The sequence below is a fragment of the Panthera tigris genome, chromosome B4 (genome assembly GCF_018350195.1).
Source record: "Panthera tigris isolate Pti1 chromosome B4, P.tigris_Pti1_mat1.1, whole genome shotgun sequence".
Lineage (NCBI taxonomy): Eukaryota > Metazoa > Chordata > Mammalia > Carnivora > Felidae > Panthera > Panthera tigris.
Window position 1 is genome coordinate 125,143,344 of NC_056666.1, and position 19,044 is coordinate 125,162,387.

General features: G+C 43.9%; 1 protein-coding gene across 6 annotated transcripts in view; it reads left to right on the forward strand.

Annotated features, from left to right (window-relative positions):
• RFX4 (regulatory factor X4) overlaps positions 1 to 19,044 on the forward strand; it is a 143,459-nt gene that overhangs the window by 106,018 nt on the left and 18,397 nt on the right. For 5 of the 6 annotated variants that reach the window (XM_042993088.1, XM_042993090.1, XM_042993091.1 and 2 more), the window contains 4 exons: positions 493 to 587; positions 1,017 to 1,134; positions 12,554 to 12,673; positions 13,015 to 13,176. In XM_042993088.1, the coding sequence (XP_042849022.1) occupies positions 493 to 587; positions 1,017 to 1,134; positions 12,554 to 12,673; positions 13,015 to 13,176 (495 nt within the window). The remainder of the gene's footprint in view (positions 1 to 492; positions 588 to 1,016; positions 1,135 to 12,553; positions 12,674 to 13,014; positions 13,177 to 19,044) is intronic. The other variant, XM_042993089.1, reaches the window with a different exon arrangement.

Here is a 19,044-nt window from a genome sequence, read left to right on the forward strand (position 1 = left end):
TAGGAAAGAGGTCGGACAGAGAGCTGGCATGGGAGACACCCCCGCCCTCACAACCGTAACACAGCATCAGTGATGCAGTAAAGGTGGAATACGGATAATAAAATGCTGTGGAAGCACAGAGGATGAGCGATCAGTTCTGCTGGCGAGGGGCCCGGGGAGGGGAAAAAGGATGTCACAAGAAAAAGGATGTCACAGCCATTTCGGCTGGGCTGGGCCCTGAGGAACCAGATGGTCCAAGCGAAGGGAACTGCCTGAGAAAAGCAGGGTTTGTTGGGGGGAATGCAAGCTATCTGTGGTAGCCGGGCTTTCCGGTGTTCACAGGCTGCGAAGATGAGCCTAGAAAGGTAAGTCGGGGCATGCTTTCTGAAGTCTGAGTGCTCCGTTGAGGCTGGAGTTTTGTTTTTATTCAGTTTTACTCCTTTGATCTTTTAAGCTGTGGCTCTGTGTAGACACAGCTGCAGTGACGTGTGGGGGCTCTCCTTTGTTTGACAGTGTACCAGGAGTTTGACCACCTCCTGGAGGAGCAGTCTCCCATCGAGTCCTACATCGAGTGGCTAGACACCATGGTGGACCGGTGTGTTGTGAAGGTTGGTAAGCTGGAGCGGGAGGAGCAGCCCCGGTACTGCCCCCCAACACTCACCTTCGTGGCACTTGGGAGATGCAGAGCCCCGCACTGAGCTGTCTGAGCGTTCCTCAGCAGCCACGGAGCCCTGGGGTTCTGAGCAGAGGCCTGGGCCCCCTCCGGAGGCGGGGGTTGCAGGAGGCAGGACCATGAGTCTCCTTCCCCTGATTCAGCCAGGTCAGCGTCTCTCTTTCGTCTGCGGTGTAAACTGGGTCCCAACATCAGCTTTCATTTTCTAAAGTGAATTTTTGCTGGTAGAAACAGAAAGTCAAAAAGCCATTGGTTCCATAGCATTGAACTTGGAGATCCATAAGCCTTCCTATCATCTTTCAGACAGACAGTAATAAAGGAAAGGTTGAGTTGACCCCTGTTTAAGCCGTTCACTTTCTTGTAGGTGGCTGCCAAGAGACAAGGGTCCCTGAAGAAAGTGGCCCAGCAGTTCCTCCTGATGTGGTCCTGTTTCGGCACAAGGGTGATCCGGGACATGACCTTGCATAGTGCCCCCAGCTTTGGTAAGGCCGCCCCAGCCCTCCTCATATCCAAACCCTGTTTCTCTGGGTTTCATGCGTGAAGTCCACCTCTCCAGACCCAGCCGTGATCTCACTTCCTGTCCCTGGGCCCACAAGGACATCACCCTGAAATGTGTGTGTTCTGGAAGGACACATCATCATCAGGACTTCCGGGGAGAAAGATGGCATTGCGTGCTAAAAAGCATGCAAATTGGAAAATGCAGTTTCTCACACGGAGAGTACTATCTGAGCTTAAAGAGGAGTAGATAGCACTGCTGTGCACCCCCGTTGCCGGGTGTCCCCAGTGAATCCTGCTTCCGGGGACTATTTTGCAGAATTCCACTGTGTGCACTTCCCAAGACTGGGAAGCAGAAGAAGCCTGAGTTTGAACATTTGCACATGGCTCAATTGACGCTCCAGCAGTGGGGAGAGTGGCTAAAGCTTCTTTAACAGTGTGTGCCAGTCGGATCCCTAGGAGAGGACTTTTACGTTCTTTTTCCCTTGAGTCCTCCTCACCTCCCTACCCAATACACACCTGCTGCTTCCATTGTAAACGGGCCTGGAAATCTCTGCCCAGGGGCGCTTATCATGGTCTGCAGGCAGGAACCTAACACCAACTTGGGGGGATTGCTATGCTGCATTGTGGGACGTGGTTTTCTACTTGTCACTGGAAAGAATGGATGATGCATTGGGTCCAGGTCATCATTAGCAAAGTGAAGGGAAACTTTAAGGCATCATCCAGACATGTGAAATCTCAAAGTGCTTTGGCCTCACATTTCTAGGCATTTCGGCAAAGGGCTGTTGGTACGTTTTCTGGGTAATTGCGTCTTGCTCACTATTTTACTTTGCAAGCAGAGATGTGGTTTCATTTCTCATTATCTCCAATTAAGCCAATCAGCTCCGGGTTTCACTCTGGGTTTAATTTGACACTTTTCCATCCAGCTTTTTATGGTCTTGTCACCATTTTCCAGTTGTGCTATACAACGGAGCGAGTATGTAGTGAAACAAAGGCGGCACTATTTTTTCTAAACAGTTCTGTCCATGAAAGACTGTGTTTCCCCAGTTGGAGAAGTGTTTTGTTGTAGATTTCTTTAATCTCCGCACTGGGAAGTTCTCTGCGCTGGCCTGCGCCATGGCTACAGATGGGGGTCGTCCTCTCTGAGCCGCGGATGGAAGTGCTCTGGTGGCTGCTACCTGGGCAGTGCCCTCAAGCATGGCGTTTTGATGACTTCCAGCTCGGCCTACTTAGTGTTAGCACATGTTACCTCTGGTTCTGGGAAAATCACTTGTGCGTAACTGCTTTCAGTTAGGCGAATGTTTGAAAAATATTTGAGATTTTTTTCATTGCTTCAAAATCAAAGAATCAACAGGATCGCACCTGTCGATATACATACATAACACGCATCCACAAAGCCAGCATCCCTTTTCGCTTTGTTCCTTATTCTTCAGTTTGCTGGGTCTTAAACTGATTATGTATATTACTGAGTACCCTTCATTCAACAGGGAAAGTAATTCACTTGGCAGTATTCTTTGAAATTCATTGGTTCATATTAAGTTAATGTGACAAAGGAAGTTGGGGCAGTAGAACAGTTAGGGTTCTACGAAAGGGTTGCATTTATCACTAAGAAAAACTTGAAGTGTGTTTATTTCTTTTTGAACCACCCACTATTTGGGGACACACCGGAAACTCAGACAAATGGCAGAAATGGTCACAAATCTCTTAGGAAAGAAAAGACAGAGATAGTAACCCAATTTCACTTTTACAGTATTTTCCAAGCCTAAGTGGGTTGAAATAATACCTGTTTCCAAGTCCATTTAGCAAACTGTCTGCAACGGTCCTGCTCATCCGACTCATTGTTGGGTTTTGCAGCTTGGGTGACGGACAAGTTGAAAGAATTTGCGGCAGACAAAAGCCCAGCTCCCCCTTTCTGCCTGTATATGTCAAAGACACAGTTGGTGGTTGTGTTTGGGTCATGTGTTCCCTGTATAAAAACAGCTAATTAGGAAAAAGAGCCCTCTGTTCACGGCCCCCCTCCCCCAACCACAGGGGCCAGCTCCATCTATCTTATAACTCCCACACGATCCTTGCCGCCGTGAATGGCGCGGGCTGACCACTACGTGACGGTGGGGATTGTCACCATGACCCCGGCGGGTCTCTACCACCTCTTCCCAGAACGGCCTCTTTCAAAGGTAGTTGACTCCTTTCTTCTCCTTAATTCCTTTTCACTCTTTTCTTCCTAATTCCTTCTCGCTGAAAGAGCCTATGCTGTGAACCAAAGTAGCCAGACGTTCTTTCTTTGCTGTAAGCAGCAGTTTCTAGCAAAATTAGACCGCAAAGGTAGACCGGCAGGCAATGAACTTTGAATCCTAATGGAGCTGAGGAAAATAGGGTTTCTACTTTTAAAACACACACATGCCCCGTGTTTTCCATTTGCTGCTGTGATTTCAGTTCATAGGACACCTGGACCCCAAGCCAGTGCAGGTGCCTTTACCGTCTCACTCTGGGTTTTCACCAAATGCCTCTGATTTCACTCTTAGGAACAGTAGTTCCTGGAAGGACTGGGGCATCAAACGGTTTGAAAAGCGGCCCTGTGTTTGCCAGCCAAGGGGGCGGGACTGCAGACTGCCCAAGTGTTCACCTGCTTGTGCACTTGTCTGCTGGCTTAGCGTCACAGCTCCCCCGCTTGGGGAGGTCATACAGGAGCAGCCCTGTCAGAGATTGGCTCTCACGCCAGGTGGCCACGACCGAGCCTTCCAGGCTGCTTCTCTAGGCTTAGAGGGCCGGGCCCAGCTTTCTTACCCAGAACCTGCCAAACGTTGCACATGTCAGCCAGGCCCCCACCAAGCACTAGGAGGCAGGAATTACTTTTCCTGTATTCGGGGGAAGCAGACCAGAGAGGACATGGGACTTGCCCACGCACGCACCACAGACTCTGCTGGCCACCGCCCCGCCCCGAAGCTTTTCCATGCTAGAGCTCCTGTTCTTTCTGCTAAGCCACCACCTCATCTAACTTTCTTCTGTTGAATAGTACTCATAAAAACAAGGTAACATTTATCGACGGCCTAGTATGCACCAGACATAATATTGGGCATGTTTTCATTTAATTCTTGCAACAACCTATGAGGCCTGAGGTAGAGCGTAGAGCGAAGGCAGGATAATGACGCTCGTTGAAACAGACATCTAGGAGGCACATGCCGCTGTCGGCTTCTCCCATTAACTCTGCAAGGCAGATAATAAGAGGTGGAAAGGAAGCTTGGAGAATTTTCTCGCCCGAGATCAGTATGGCAAGGGAGCAAGGGGCCAGAGCTCTGCTTCAAAATCAGATCTGCCTGGCCACAAAACCCACGCTTCTTCAGTTACCACAACTCACACAAACGCCCTGGGCTCAGACGCATTGCACCAGAAGTCTGGACAAATTTGTTTAATCCTCCCTGGTGGACTTTTAAAAATCCATATTGATAAGATTTAAAATATTTTTTGAAGCTATGAGAGAACAGAACAGTAACTAGTCTATCATGAGTAAGAAGGGACTCCAGAAATAATATCTTTCAACTGTTGAGAATAAAGAACTGTCAACCATTATTCGAGAGTGAGGGCAAAGTAAAGACCTAGTCAGTTCTACAAAGACTGAGAAAATCTGGCCCCATAGAACATCACTTTAAAAAGCACTGAAAGGATGCATTTCAGCAAGAAGAAAAATAAAGCCATAGCTAAGGTCTGGGCAACAGAAACAACCATGTTTTAGTTATTGTTGTTGTGTGACAAATTACCCCAAAGCATAGTGGCTTAAAACAGTCCTTTTGTTATGCTTACGGATTCTGGTGGGTCAGGAATTTGGACACAGCACAGCAAGGATGGCTTGTCTCTGCTTTGTGACCTCTGACCTCATCTCTACTCTGCACCTCAGATGGGAACACTCAAAGACAGTAGGGCATCAACAGCTAGAGGCTAGAATCATCTGGAGGCTTCTTCCCTCACATACATGTCTGTGCTTGGGTTTGGATGACTTCAAGATAGGACTGCGATCAGGATGCCTTTGATGGCCACTTCATGTGGCTCAGTGTCCACACCACATGGTGGCCCCTGAACAGTTAAAACTTCTCACATCGCGGCTCACTGTTCCAGGGGGGAACAACATCGCCTTTTATGACCCAGTCCCCAAAGTTAAAGTGTCCCTTCCCCCTTCCACAGTGTTGGTCAAAGGAGTCACAAACCTACCAAGATGGAAGCGGGTCACATAGACAACCCCCCTTCTCCAGGGAAGGAAGGTCAAACAATTTGGAGGCCTTATTTTAAGATGAGACAAATTCTTAAATTTGTAAGCACATTTAATTACTGATTATAATTTAAAAAATAATTTTTGTGTGTTTACAAATTGTCAAAGCAAGTTTTAGGCTACAATGTAACATGAGATGGTGAGAAGAGAATCTCCAAAGACCAGTTAAAGCATAAAGGTTTTTGTCTCGGAATATTAAATAACTTTAGACTTCGCTGAAAAAAAAGTAGTTTGGATTTTAAAAATGTATGGGATATATGTTAATAAATTAAGAATCATCACTAAGTAATTAAAATTTGCCAAGGAAAGTGGAAAATTATGAAAAGAGATGGCAAGATAAAAGAAGCATAGATAAAAGACGGTAAACAAAAACATAAAATTAGATTGCTAGAAATAAGATCAAGTAATCATCACAGTAGATGAAAAAGCCTCTTCCTTCAAAAAAACATCTGACATAAGTGTTTTTACAGGCAACTTTTACTAAACTTATAAGAAACATAAAATCCTTAGTTAATGAAAATGATTATGAAAATTGATGTTTCAGGCAATAAAAACAAAAGGAAACCTATACAACTCATGAAGCTAATCTCATCTCAATTATGAAGCTAATACAACCTCAATTTCAAAACTTTGGAAGAATGGTAGGGGAAAAACAATTCCTACCCAACCACACATAAATATAGATGAAACATTCTAAGTAAAATACTAGCAGATCAAATCCAGCAGCAAACATTTTTAAATCATGATTAATAAGGTTTATGACAAGAACTCAAGTATGATTCAAGGTCAGAAAAGAAACTAACATACAGTATTAACAGATGAAAAGAGAAAAATCATATGATCTTCTCTATAGATATAGAGGGAAAAAAGCATTTGATATAATTCAGCTCCCCAAGTATTATTAAAAAAAAAACAAAAAACAAAACTCTTAGCAAACTGGGAATACAGGGGAATTTTTTTTAAATGTTAAAGGGCAACCAAAAATCTGCAGTGAACATGACACTAACTGGTAAAACTTTAGAAGTTTTCTTTTCTAATGTTTGTTTATTTTTGAGAAGAGAGGGAGGGAGAGAGTGGGGGGGGGGGGGGAGGAGCAAAGCAGGAAGAGGACAGAAGATCCAAAGCAGGCTCCTTGCTGACTGCAGAGAGCCTGACACAGGGCTTTAACTCACAAACCATGAGATCATGACCTGAGCCGAAGTTGGACGCTTAACTAACTGAGCCACCCAAGTGCTCCAACTTTAGAAATTTTCTTACTCAAATCATGAAGACCAGAATGCCTTTAACACTGTTTCTAATAAATATTGACTGGAAGTCCTAGCCAATATAATAACTAAAGGGAATGAAATGTAAGAATTGGAAAAGAAAACACAAAATTGCCTTTAGTTACAGATGTCATGATGGTTGACAAAAGACAATCTACAAACTAATAGAACAAATAAGAATTCAACTGGATTACTCAATTCAGTTTTTTTTAAAAATCACTGGCATTCTTAGCACTACCCAGAACCCACCACTACCCAGAATTATATTAGAAAATATAATTGTGTGTGTATATAAAGTATGTGTTAAGTATATACTAATATATATTAAGTATACGCAGGCATATACCATTCAGAATAGCAACAGAAACTAAAGGATACCTATAAAATAATTCTGACAAAAATTGCCTGAAGATCTTCAAGGAGAATTTTTTAAACTATTATTGAAATATACCATGTTCGTGTTTGCAAAGAGTCAACATCAAGGAGATCTTACTAATTAATACGTAAATTCAACAGAATTCCAATCCAGTCCCTTATTCCCTTTGACAATCTGATGTAAAAATTCAAAAGGCCAAGAGTCGTAAAGACATTTTGAAGGGAAAGAAGAACGAGACATAGGGACTCACTTACCTGATATTCAGGTTTGTTATGGAGTAAGACAGCGTGGGCTTGTAACATAGTTAGACCAGTAGAGCAATGAAACAGAACAGAGGTGCCCAAGACAGATGGACACGAAACTTGCCTTCGCCTCATCAGATGCTTTTCCCCTTGTCTGTTAAACAAGAGGATTGTATATATGACAGAAATGGCATTAAAAGTCAGTGGATTAGGCAAATTTCTTCTGGACAAGCACTTTGGGGTACATAAATATTAGACCCCTCCTCTACAGCATCTGAAAAGAAACATCTAAATGGGGGAGGGGGGAAGACCTTAAACCTTTTGGACGAAAATAAGGAATGATATTTTTATGACCTTGACATAGTAATTTATTTCTTTAAAAAGGTACAAAAAAGGACCAGTTATAAAGAAAAGATTGCAAAAATGAACCACATCTGGATTTCACTTGTGATTAATAAGCACACCATTAACAAAGTTAAAAGGTAAAAGTCACAGAAAAGGAGAACATATTTTGCAGTGCATATAACAAAGGGTTACTATCCAGAATATATAATAAACCCCTCTAAATAAATTATTTAAATACCCACAAAGAAATTCACATACCCCAATATTATTCAGATATCCCACTAGAAAAATGAGCAAAGAATATGAATAGGTAATTCACAGAAGGGGAAATTCAAATGGACGATAATCCTATGAAAAGATGTACACCTTTCTAGTCATTAGAGTAATACAAACTATAAACACAATAAGATAACATTTCACACCCTTCAGACTGGCAAATACTCTATTTCATATACTACCAGTAGGAATGTAAAAAATTTTGGTGAGCTATCTGACACTGTCTCATAAGAGTGAATATGCAGGCAACTCTTGGACCCAGCAGACCCAAGAAACAGGTACAGAAAATATTCATTAGGGCCATTTTCCAATAGTGGGAAATGATAAACAACCAAAATTCCATCAACAGGAGAATGGATGAATAAATTGTGGCATATTCAAACAGTGGCCATCAAATTAGGCTATATGCATCCATGTGGATAGATTGCCCAAAGCAAGTTGTAGAATGCTCTGTAAAGCATGATACCATTTATATCAAGTTTGAAAACAGAAAACAATACCATATGTTATTTATGGATACATAAATACATATAGTAAGAGTGGAAAAATGCATGTGAACAAATAAATACCAGATTCAAGTCAGTGATTACCTCAGGGGTTGAACACAAGAAAGTAGAGAAATACAATTAAGGAAGAGAACACAGAGGCTTCATCTTTATCTTCAATTAAAAAACAAATCTGGGGCATCTGAGTGGCTCTGTCAGTTAAGTATCTGACTCTTGACCTCAGTTCAGATCTTGAGCTCATAGGCATGAGTTCAAGCCCAGCATTGGGCTCTGCCCTGGGTTTGGAGCCTACTTAAAAAAACAAACAAACAACAAAAAAAAAACACCCAAATCTGATTCAAATATAGTAAAAATATTAAGATATTGTAAAGCTAGGACTTGAATACACTGATGTTCATTTAAAAATTCTGTGTACTTTTTTGTATGTTTGAAATTTTTCATAAGAAAAGAGAAATGCTTTGGTTCTATGCAATGTGATCAACTATATTAACCTGTAGCAACAACAACAAAAGTCTCCTTTGTCTGTATCCTAATACCTTATCCATGACAGGCTTTGATGTTAACTCTGTGACTTTAGGCAAGTTGTTCAAACCCTCTGAGCCTTCATTTCCCCATGTATTAGTTGAAGACGATAGTAATACCTCCTCACAGTGTTGGAAAGGGGACTTAGTGCAGTGCGTATGGTAAACAGTGCTTGGGCATTTGACTGGTTGATCTAACCGACAGTCACTGAGCCTCTACTCTGTGCCTGGCACTGTTGTAGACGCTGGATATAGGGAACAGTGAAAACACCCAAACATCTGCATTGATGGAGCTTACGGTCTGGTGTAGGGAGGCACATGATAAAGATAAATAGGTTATATAGTATATGTAATGGTGATAAGTGCTAGGGAGAGAAATAAAGCAGGGGATGTTAGCTGCAACTGCCTCTTGCCTGTCTTCGATATTTCTCTCTTTCTCCCCTCTCCCCCCACCCCACCCTCTCTGTGTCTTTCTGTATCCCCTACTTTCTTTGCCCTCATCTTCTCCTGGCACTACTCCGGTGGCCATGACACCCCCCACCCTGTCTCCGTCCTCCTCCCTTCCCCCTCCTCCCCCCCACCAGTACTGAACTGTTTGTTTCCCAGTTGTCTTAATGATTGACTTCTGCTGCAAAGGACCCTGTAGCTTTTGTGGAGTCAGGAACTGAGCTTCAGGTTTCTTTTGTACTTGGAGCACTTAGCACAGTAGTAGGCACATAGCAGTAACTCTACAAACTCTGTGTTCAAAAGTGATTGAAAATTATCAGACCAGTTGGGTAACTGATCGGAGCCATTAAGGAAGAGAGCCTGTAGCCCGAACATTACTGGCCTCCAAGCCCCAATCTGGTGTTTCTAACAGTGTGGTTTTAGGCAAATTTCTTCACCGTATCAGATCTTTGTTTCCTTGTCTATAAAAAAGGAGGGTGTATGGATGATTTCCAAGGTGCTTGCCTGTGATACAACTAATGCCATTTTCGTTATCTAGGGTTTTCCATTTTAATTCATTGTTTCACAGCATGTTTCTATCTTTCTATCCTTATTGACCTATAGCAACATTGGAGCAAATATTTCTTCATTTTTGGAGACCCTTTCCTTTGAAGTATTTGATGTTCTCTTCTGAATTCTTTGACTATATGGACAAAGCAATCATATTATGATATGATATCCTATGAGATCTTAGGACATTAGTAGCAAAAGGGACTTTATAGATAATAATAACAAGCAGTTACCATTCATTAAACATCTAGTGTGTCCTTTTCCTCATTATGGTTAGTACTTCTATAACCAAAACAAGGGGTTTTACCGCCCCCCTTTTAGAGAGCTGTGTTGTACAATGATCAAAGAACTCCAGAATCAGACAGTCTTGGGTTCAAGTCCCAGTTCCTCCAGTTAATAATTATGTGACATTGGACACTTACTTTCCCTCTGTAAGTCTCAATGTCCTCCTTTGCAAAAGGAGAGTATCCCTTATCTCTTACAGTTGTGATGAGGGTTAAGTGTTATAATAAGTCTGCACATTTACACAGATCTACACAGATAATGAATTTGCCACAGAGCAAGGGCTCAAGAAATGGCGGATTTTGTAACATTTACTAAGGGTAACTCATCCAGGGTCTTAGTGATGCAGTGGCAGAGCTGGATCTCAACCTGGGCAGAGTGATCCAGTGCCCACACAGTTGCCCACAGTGCTACCTCCTCAGTGGTTCACAGGACCCATTTGGGGGAAGTGGATGGAAAGTGGTGTGTGCGTGTGTGTGTGTGTGTCTGTCTGTCTGTCTAAGGTACAATTAAAAGGAAAATTGATAAGTTCCACCAAGAAGATAGAATTAAAAAGAAAATTGGTAGTATATTCCACCAAGAAGGTGCTGTCCCATCACTCCCAGAAGACCCCTATCACCTTACTTCTTACAAGTATTACACACTAACCAGTTGTGTAACTGGAGCTATAGCCCCATCACCTTCTAACTGAGACTTGAAAAGGCATAGCTCCCAACTCAAAGGGCCCTGCTAGGACCAATGCCTTTTTCCCCCATCTGGGCTGTGAGCAGACTGGACTGGATGATCTGTAAGGGAACGGGAACAGATTTTGGAGCCAGATCAAACTGAGGCAAATCCCTACATACTCCTAATGGAGACACTCCTTTCCTGCTCAATAAGGGAGGACAGTACCACCTACCCCACTGTTTGTAGTAAGGAGGAGACCTGTGTTAATTGCTTAGCAGAGTTTTGGCACACAGTAAGCATTCAGCAGATAATGACGATGATGACGAGGATAATGATAATAGTGGTGGTGGTGGTGATGGAATTACAGTATAAGTAATACCAGAGAGTCTCAGAGGTCCTCTAAAAAAGCAGACTGGAGGGAAATGGGAAGAGGAGGTCAGCCTGTAGGATAGGTGGGTGAGAAGTATTCGACATTTCATGGGAAGTAGAATATCCACATGGAGATGTTCCCTTGGGAGTTGGAAACGTGAGACCAGAGATGAAGGTTTGGCCCCTCTGACCCTGGCATTCCTGAGGCTTGATTACAGCAGACATTAACTGAGCCCCTTCCATATGTGGATCATTCCACTGTCCATGGTGGCAGCATGACATGCCAGAAAAGATGGTTTTGAAATAATGTATTATAGTAAGAATGAAAGTACCTATCTTACAGAGTGGTAAGAGATTAAGTTAGAGAATATAAGACTTTGAACACAGAGACTGGCACATTGGAAAAATGTCTTAAGATGACCACATCCCTTTTTATGAAACAGTCTACTCTAAATTAAGAATGAAGAGTCTTATTTGAGAATACCATATTTCCAATCTAATACCTTTTCTAACATTCATTTTTGAGAGTGAGAGAGACAGGGCGTGAGCGGGGGAGGGGCAGAGAGAGAGGGAGACAGAATCCGAAGCAGGCTCCAGGCTCTAAGCTGTCAGCACAGGGCCTGACGCGGGGCTCGAACTCACGGACCGCAAGATCGTGACCTGAGCCAGAGTCAGACGCTCAACTGACTGAGCCACCCAGGCGCTCCAATCTAATACCTTTTCTGAGAACCGTGTGTTCAACAAAGGTCTCAGAAACATTTAAGGAAATAATTCAGCTGTTACAGGTTTCAATTTTCAATTCTGCTTCTGGAATCCTGTCAGGTAACATTGGTATAGTGAACTAGAGGGCAAAATCTCTGCCATGGACATCCTTAAAGTCCAATCAGGGAAGTAGGACATACTTGTAGAAGAGATAAAAATGAAAGACACCATGTCAACACACACTGAACACAGTAAGTGGTGCTCAAATGAGGACGAGGCCAGTGGGTATGTGAGGGCTCAGAAACATTTGGACAGATGGCTCAATGGGCACCATTTTTGATGAGCCAGTTTGAGCAAGGAAAAAGACGCACTTGCTACAAAGTGTTAGTGCCATTTACCTTATGTCGAGCACTAGGCTAGGCTGAGGACACAGCAAAGAAGAGCAACTTTTGACCATGTGGAGATGATAATGGAGTAGGGAGTGAGAGTCTTGAACAGAGCATTAGAGTACAAGCCCAACAACACGGGCTGTTAACCAGGTGGAGGGGCGTACGTGCGCTGCCATGACTTACCTTTCTGTTTGGATCTTCTCCCACCAGGGTCTTTTCACTTAATTCACTTGATGTTTGACGACTACGTGCTCTACCTATTAGAATCCCTGCACTGTCAGGAGCGGGCCAATGAGCTCATGCGAGCCATGAAGGGAGAAGGAAGCACTGGTAAGCCAGCTTTTCACTGGGAGTTGCCCTACTTGGCAGTTTGATTTGCATCCTTGCTTCTATGCTCTGTGTTTCTTTAGCTCTTTATTCCGAAGAATTTAGTTGTAGTGGGCAGGCCAAGTGGTGTGAAAGCAGTGATGTCCTTTTCTTCTTTGGAGTGGGCATGGCTGTGTATGGGAACTGCGTGCATGCCTTGATGGTGATTCGAAACCATCAAAGGGCTTTAAGCAGAGGAGTGACATGACCCACAGATCAGAAAGAATATTTCAATTTTTAAAGTCCTTTGAAGACAACTTGCCTTGACCTTTGGCTCTGAGAATCTACCCTTTCTCTACCCATAGCAGAAGTCCGAGAAGAAATTATCTTGACAGAGGCTGCCCCGCCAACCCCTTCACCAGTGCCATCGTTTTCGCCAGCCAAATCCGCCACGTCCGTCGAAGTGCCACCTCCGTCCTCCCCCGTCAGCAATCCATCCCCTGAGTACACTGGCCTCAGCACTACAGGTAATGAAAGGCCCCTAAAGGCTTTGAGTGGGGAGTTGACTTACAGCAAGAGCTTTCTGGAAAAGCATTCTAACCCAATCAATGCCAAGACCGTAGTATTTGCCTGGATTTACAGATGCCTTGCAGTTATTCATTACTCACATGTATATACTCCACATGCTTCTGTTTTCAAGTTGGCCAATTAAGTACATGATAAAATCTCCACCTTCCCCCCCCAGCTAAGACACTGAAATGATTAAAATGATATAAGACATAAATTGATACACAGCCATTCTTTCTTGAAAATGAGAAAAGGAACTCTCTGTGAACCAGAGATTGAGAGGCATCTCTGGAAAGTGGGGCATCCGGGAAGCCATTTGCTAACACATTGCGATCATATCGAGGTGGGGGTGATAAGCAAGGTAAGACTAATACTGTGGGGTCTCCAAGCAAGGGGAGACTCCCTCTGGTTGGAGGCACCAAGAAGACCTCACAAAGGAATGGGTCTGAGCTGGAACTTCATTTTAACTGAGGAAGGTGGAGCAGAAGGGACTTCTGGGAAGAGGACAGTATGAACAGATGCATAGGGGTAGGGACATGTGGGGCCTTCTCAGGCCACGTGAAACTTGGGCTAAAATTAAAATGTAGGAGGTCCATGAAGGGTCTTATGAGGCTAGACACCACAAATTGCAGTCACATCCTGGCGGATCTTGAATGCCAAGGTATGGTTTAGAAATGAAAAAGAAGAGGTAATACAAGGATAATAATAGCTAGTTGCCGATGTCCATTATCACTTCACGTAATTATCTCACAATAACGCCTCAAGGTTGTGAAGGAAAAGTAAAGGGTGAGAAAGCGTCAGTTCCTTGTTCTGGGCACCACAGTCACTCAGCCATTCAACAAATGTCCTTACTCATAAGACTTGTGAAAATGGTGAAGTGTATACAGAATATTCAGTAAGCGTTAGCTAATCTGTGATGACAGTGTGCGTGTATGTGTGTGCGCACACACCTCTAGAGCAACTCACATGGTTGCTGTGGGCATGAGATGACGTAAGAAAGGCCAAGTGCTTTGCTCATAGTGAGGTGCTATCAGATGGAAGGGGTCCCATTGATTAAGATGAGGGCTACCGCTGAATGCTATAGGGGATCAGAGGGGAAGCAATCTCCTTCCTTCCCACCTGAACTCTGGCAGGCAGGAAAGAAGCCTGCAGGAGAGGGGAGACTCAAAGGCAGCCTTAAAAGATGAGGAAGAATGCATAGGAGAGGAACCAAAGGCAGAAACAACCTTTTCCTATATGGGCCTTGGTGGGGTTGGGCCAGCTGAACAGACCAGTGTTTGTGGAGCAGAGGGCTCATGAGACAGTGATCATTAATTCATTACCTTTTTTCCAAACCTGCTTAAACTATTCTCCCAATTACCCAACTCCAAATGTGGGAGTCAACTTCATCTTTCCTCTCCCTCGGCTCCTGTATTAGTTAGAATAGGCTAGGGGCGCCTGGGTGGCTCAGTCGGTTAAGCATCCGACTTCAGCTCAGGTCACGATCTTGCAGTCCGTGAGTTCGAGCCCCGCGTCGGGCTCTGGGCTGATGGCTCAGAGCCTGGAGCCTGCTTCCGGTTCTGTGTCTCCCTCTCTCTCTGCCCCTCCCCCATTCATGCTCTGTCTCTCTCTGTCTCAAAAATAAATAAACGTTAAAAAAAAAAAAAAAAGAATAGGCTAAGCTACTGTTAACAATAGATCCAAAACGTATGGAGTTGACACAAGAGAAATCTATTCTGTGCTCGCAGACAGCCCTGGCAGGGTGCTTAGGTCTGAGAGGAGGCTCTCTTCAATGCAACCATTTGGAAACACTTGCTCTTTCCATATGAGGTTGCACCATACTCCAGGGCATTGGTTCTCAAAGTGTGGTCCATGGACCAGCAGTATCTGCACCCCCTGGGAACCTGTTAGGAATGCTCATCATCAGGTCCCATCACAGACCTACTGAATCAGAAACTCTAGTGGCAAGGCCCAGAGATTTGCTCAACAAGCCTCCCATTGATTCTGATGCACACTAGCTTCAGGACCACTGCCCTGGGCTTTGCCAAGTCTGCAACCAGCTGAGAGAAGTAGAAGGTGGGTATAGAGAGGAAAGCCCAGTCCCTCAAAGGCCCTGCCCTGAAGTAGCACATGTCACTTCCAGTTCCATTTCACCAGTGAGGGCTTAGTCCATGGCCTCATGTAACTGCATAGAGAGGCTGGGAGGTGTAGGGTAGCACGTCCCCAGATAGGGAAGGGGGCGAATAGATTTGGGGAGACAGTGTTCTCTACCATGCCTCCCAAGCCAGTCGTTCTAATCCAAATCTTGATGGGCCCATTCCTTCCCATGGCACCACTGCTATCTGTTCAGGCCTTCCCCACGTCTCGGACATCCAGCGACTCTCAAACTGGTTACCCAGCTCCAATCTGGTCTGTCCGCTTTCTTGCTGCCCACTAGGCTCATTTCCCAAGACCGAGGGGACTCTCATTCTCCAGATCGTATCTCACACTGCTCCGCCTCTGGGGTCTCCTCCTTCCACCTCCACCTGATGAAATCCTACTCATCTTCATTGCCCTCACCCTCTAGGTTAGAATCTTCCTCCAGGGGCGCCTGAGTGGGTGGCTCAGGCAGTTGAGCACCTGACTCTTGATTTTAGCTCAGGTCATGATCCCAGGGTTGTGGGATCAAGCCCTGTGTCCAGCTCCACAGTGAGCGTGTGGAGCCTGCTTCAGATTCTCTCTCCCTCTGCCCCTCTCCCGCGTGCGCTCTCTTTTTCAAAAAAAAAAAAAAAAAAGTCTTCCTCCAGACGCTCACAGCATGGTCCTACTTATATCCTAGTTCTACTTAGAATAATTTTCAGAATAGACTGGGGACTGAAATTGGATATTTTTGAAGACCAAATAAACAGGGTGAGATTACCCTATTTAGGATGTTGTCTTTTATCCATTCATTCACTCACACGTCCATCCATTTATCTATCCATTTATCCAATAAATATTTCTCGAGTGACTTCTGTGTACCAAACACTTCAGGTTCCCATCCCCTGGCAGTTTATGATTTAGAGGTTAGGGTTCTGATGGGCAAGCTGGCAGTCACAAACAATGTGATGAGTGCAGAGTTGGGCTAAGTTGGGAGAAGAGGGTAGAGGAGCACAAAAGGAGGCCATGGTTGATACCTGCAGGGTCTGGGAAGGCTGAATAATGCGAGAGAAGGTAGTCTGGCCGAGGAAGTAAGCGGTACAAAGGCCTGGAGGCAGGAGACAGCATGTCAGTTTCAGAGAACATAAAGTACGTATGCTAAGAATCTTTGGTTAATTCCTTCCCTCAAGTTTCCTTTCTCTCCAGAACTAGCACTACTCAGAGAGGAAATGAGCAGGTACTTAAGAGCCTATAAGGCCTTTCCTCTTCTGTACTTTGCCAGGGGCAGAAACTTGCCGACAGACGCAGTGGTCCTTTGTCAGGGACTGTTAAGGAGACTGGATTCTTCAGAGTATTTAAAAGTAGGGTTGTCAGTAACTGGCCCTAGACGGAGCTTTGATTTCACTTTGGGTACGCAGCTGGAAAAAGGCCTCCTCTTTTGTGGAAATTTAGATTTTGGCATCACATTTGTTTACATGGATGCACCTGAATCATGTTTTGTGTCCACTTTGAGGGGGAAGAACACCCCCTCCCTCGTCCCTCCCCTTTTCTCTCTGTACTGGGTCATTGTAGTTCCTGCTTAGGAGGCTTGAGAAGAAGAGCCACGGAGAAAAGAACAGCCTTAGTCCCTGAAAATGAAAAGGGAAGAGAACTTGAGCACTGTCCACAGCTCTCCAGCTGCTCAGCTGCTCAGGGGTCCATCCAAGGCCGGAATATGGGGCAGCAACCCCCAGTCTCCTGCCTCAGGAAGAAACCAGGGCAGTGAGAACAGGCCAGTAAGAACAGCCGGTCATCTGAACAATCCTGCCCGCCCTCACCCCCCACCCCTTACCCTTCTGGGAAGCACCCACGTGAGCCAGTTAGTGATAACATCCTTACTTCTAAAATAAACAGGGAAATTATGCAAATGAAGCAGTTCTGCATTGTGAAGCAGAAAGGGTTCAAGGGGGAGCTTTCCTGCAGTGCAGCAGCATATCCAGCGAGGAGACTCTAAGGGAATAAGGGGATAGGGAAGGTGTGAAGGCAAGATTTCTAGGATCTCTTCATAATTCTCATCCAGCTAGTGAGTCTGCCTGGCTTTTTTCACAGCACTTTGGAGGCCCCAAGGTGTGGCAGGTGTGATAGTCAAAGCCACAGGAATACCATAAATGTGTTCAGAGATTTCTGCGCAATGTGTTCACGAGTCATAAAAGTAGCTTCTTAGAAATACAAATGTAAAACAGGTTCTTTTCAGATGATCGTAACCTTTGAAGATTTTGGCACATTCCTGCTTTGTTCTCAGATATCTCCAGGGGGCATTAAAAATGTCATCCTAGATAAAACTATGTGTAATATTTTTCTCAAGTACCACTTTTGAAATACTCCCTTGTGAAATTAGACTGGATCTTGGCATGCATGTGGGTCATAGTCTTGAAGGAGACATAAACATAATTTCCTAACAACATGTATGGTTTTATAGACATTGCATTATAAAGCACATTTAGCCATGATATACATCTAGGTATTAAGAAATATAGGAGGTTTCTTAAATTTGAGGATTTGTGCAAATATTTCATTGACCAATACTGTAAATTCGAAAACAATTGTGTATCTTATAAAATGCATTTGTCATGTTTCTTTTTTTTTAAGTTAACATATGGTCTTTATGCCCAGTTAGTTTTTATTTTCATTTTTATTTATTTACTTATTTTTAACATTTATTCATTTTTGAGAGACAGAGATAGAGCGCAAATGGGGGTGGGGCAGAAAGAGAGGGAGACACAGAATCTGAAGCTGGCTCCAGGCTCCGAACTGTCAGCACAGAGCCCCCTATGCAGGGCTCGAACTCAGGGAACTGTGAGATCGTGACCTGAGCCAAAGTTGGAAGCTTAACTGACTGAGCCACCCAGGTGTCCCATTTTATTTCCATCTTTAAATTACTGGTTGATTTATATACCATTACTTTCCAAATAGTATCTGAAGTGGTTAACAATTTTTTTTAAAACAATTTTTAAAAAGGAAATCAGGAAGCAAAAATAAAGAAGAAGTGGGGAATATTAAACAAAACAAAACAACTCCTGGCTAAAACAGTTCATTAACACGTTAAATGAAATTTTATGTGACTTAATTTTGTTGGGTCTCTAGCATACTCTGAATATCATTGCTCAGATGATGTACATATCATCAAGTTTGATTTAGAGTCAAGGCCAATCAGTTGTCTGCAGCCCTTCCACATTATCAGTGTCTCACTTTTGATGGACACTTCCCCATTTTTCAGCTATGAAAAAGAGAACAGTATTATGTCTGCTTGGTGAGCACAAAGAGAAAATTAATTCATTGCACATAATCTTTTGGCATTCTTTGGTACAAGGACTCGTGGATACAAAGTGGTATATTATAGATAGTGAGTTATGACTCACTAGGGAAACAGCCACTCTGCTCATCTATCTTGTTCTGTGTCCATACTTACATGTGTTTCTAAGTATGTTTTCTTAGGACTGTTTTCATTAATTGTTTTTAAAAGCCGGGGGGGGGGGGCGGTGGAGTGGAAGAAAGTGAAAGGAAAGGAATGTCAGGCACCTAAACACTGTGATACGTGGCTGATTTTGACTGGGCATGTTCAAGTCTACGGCAAGGCCATGAAACAAGACTAGCAAAGGATTCCATTTCAACAGATTTCCACAAGGTAAAATCTAGCCCATTTATCCATTTTCTTCCCTAACTTTGTGAGCTTGCCCCCTCACTCCTGGCCC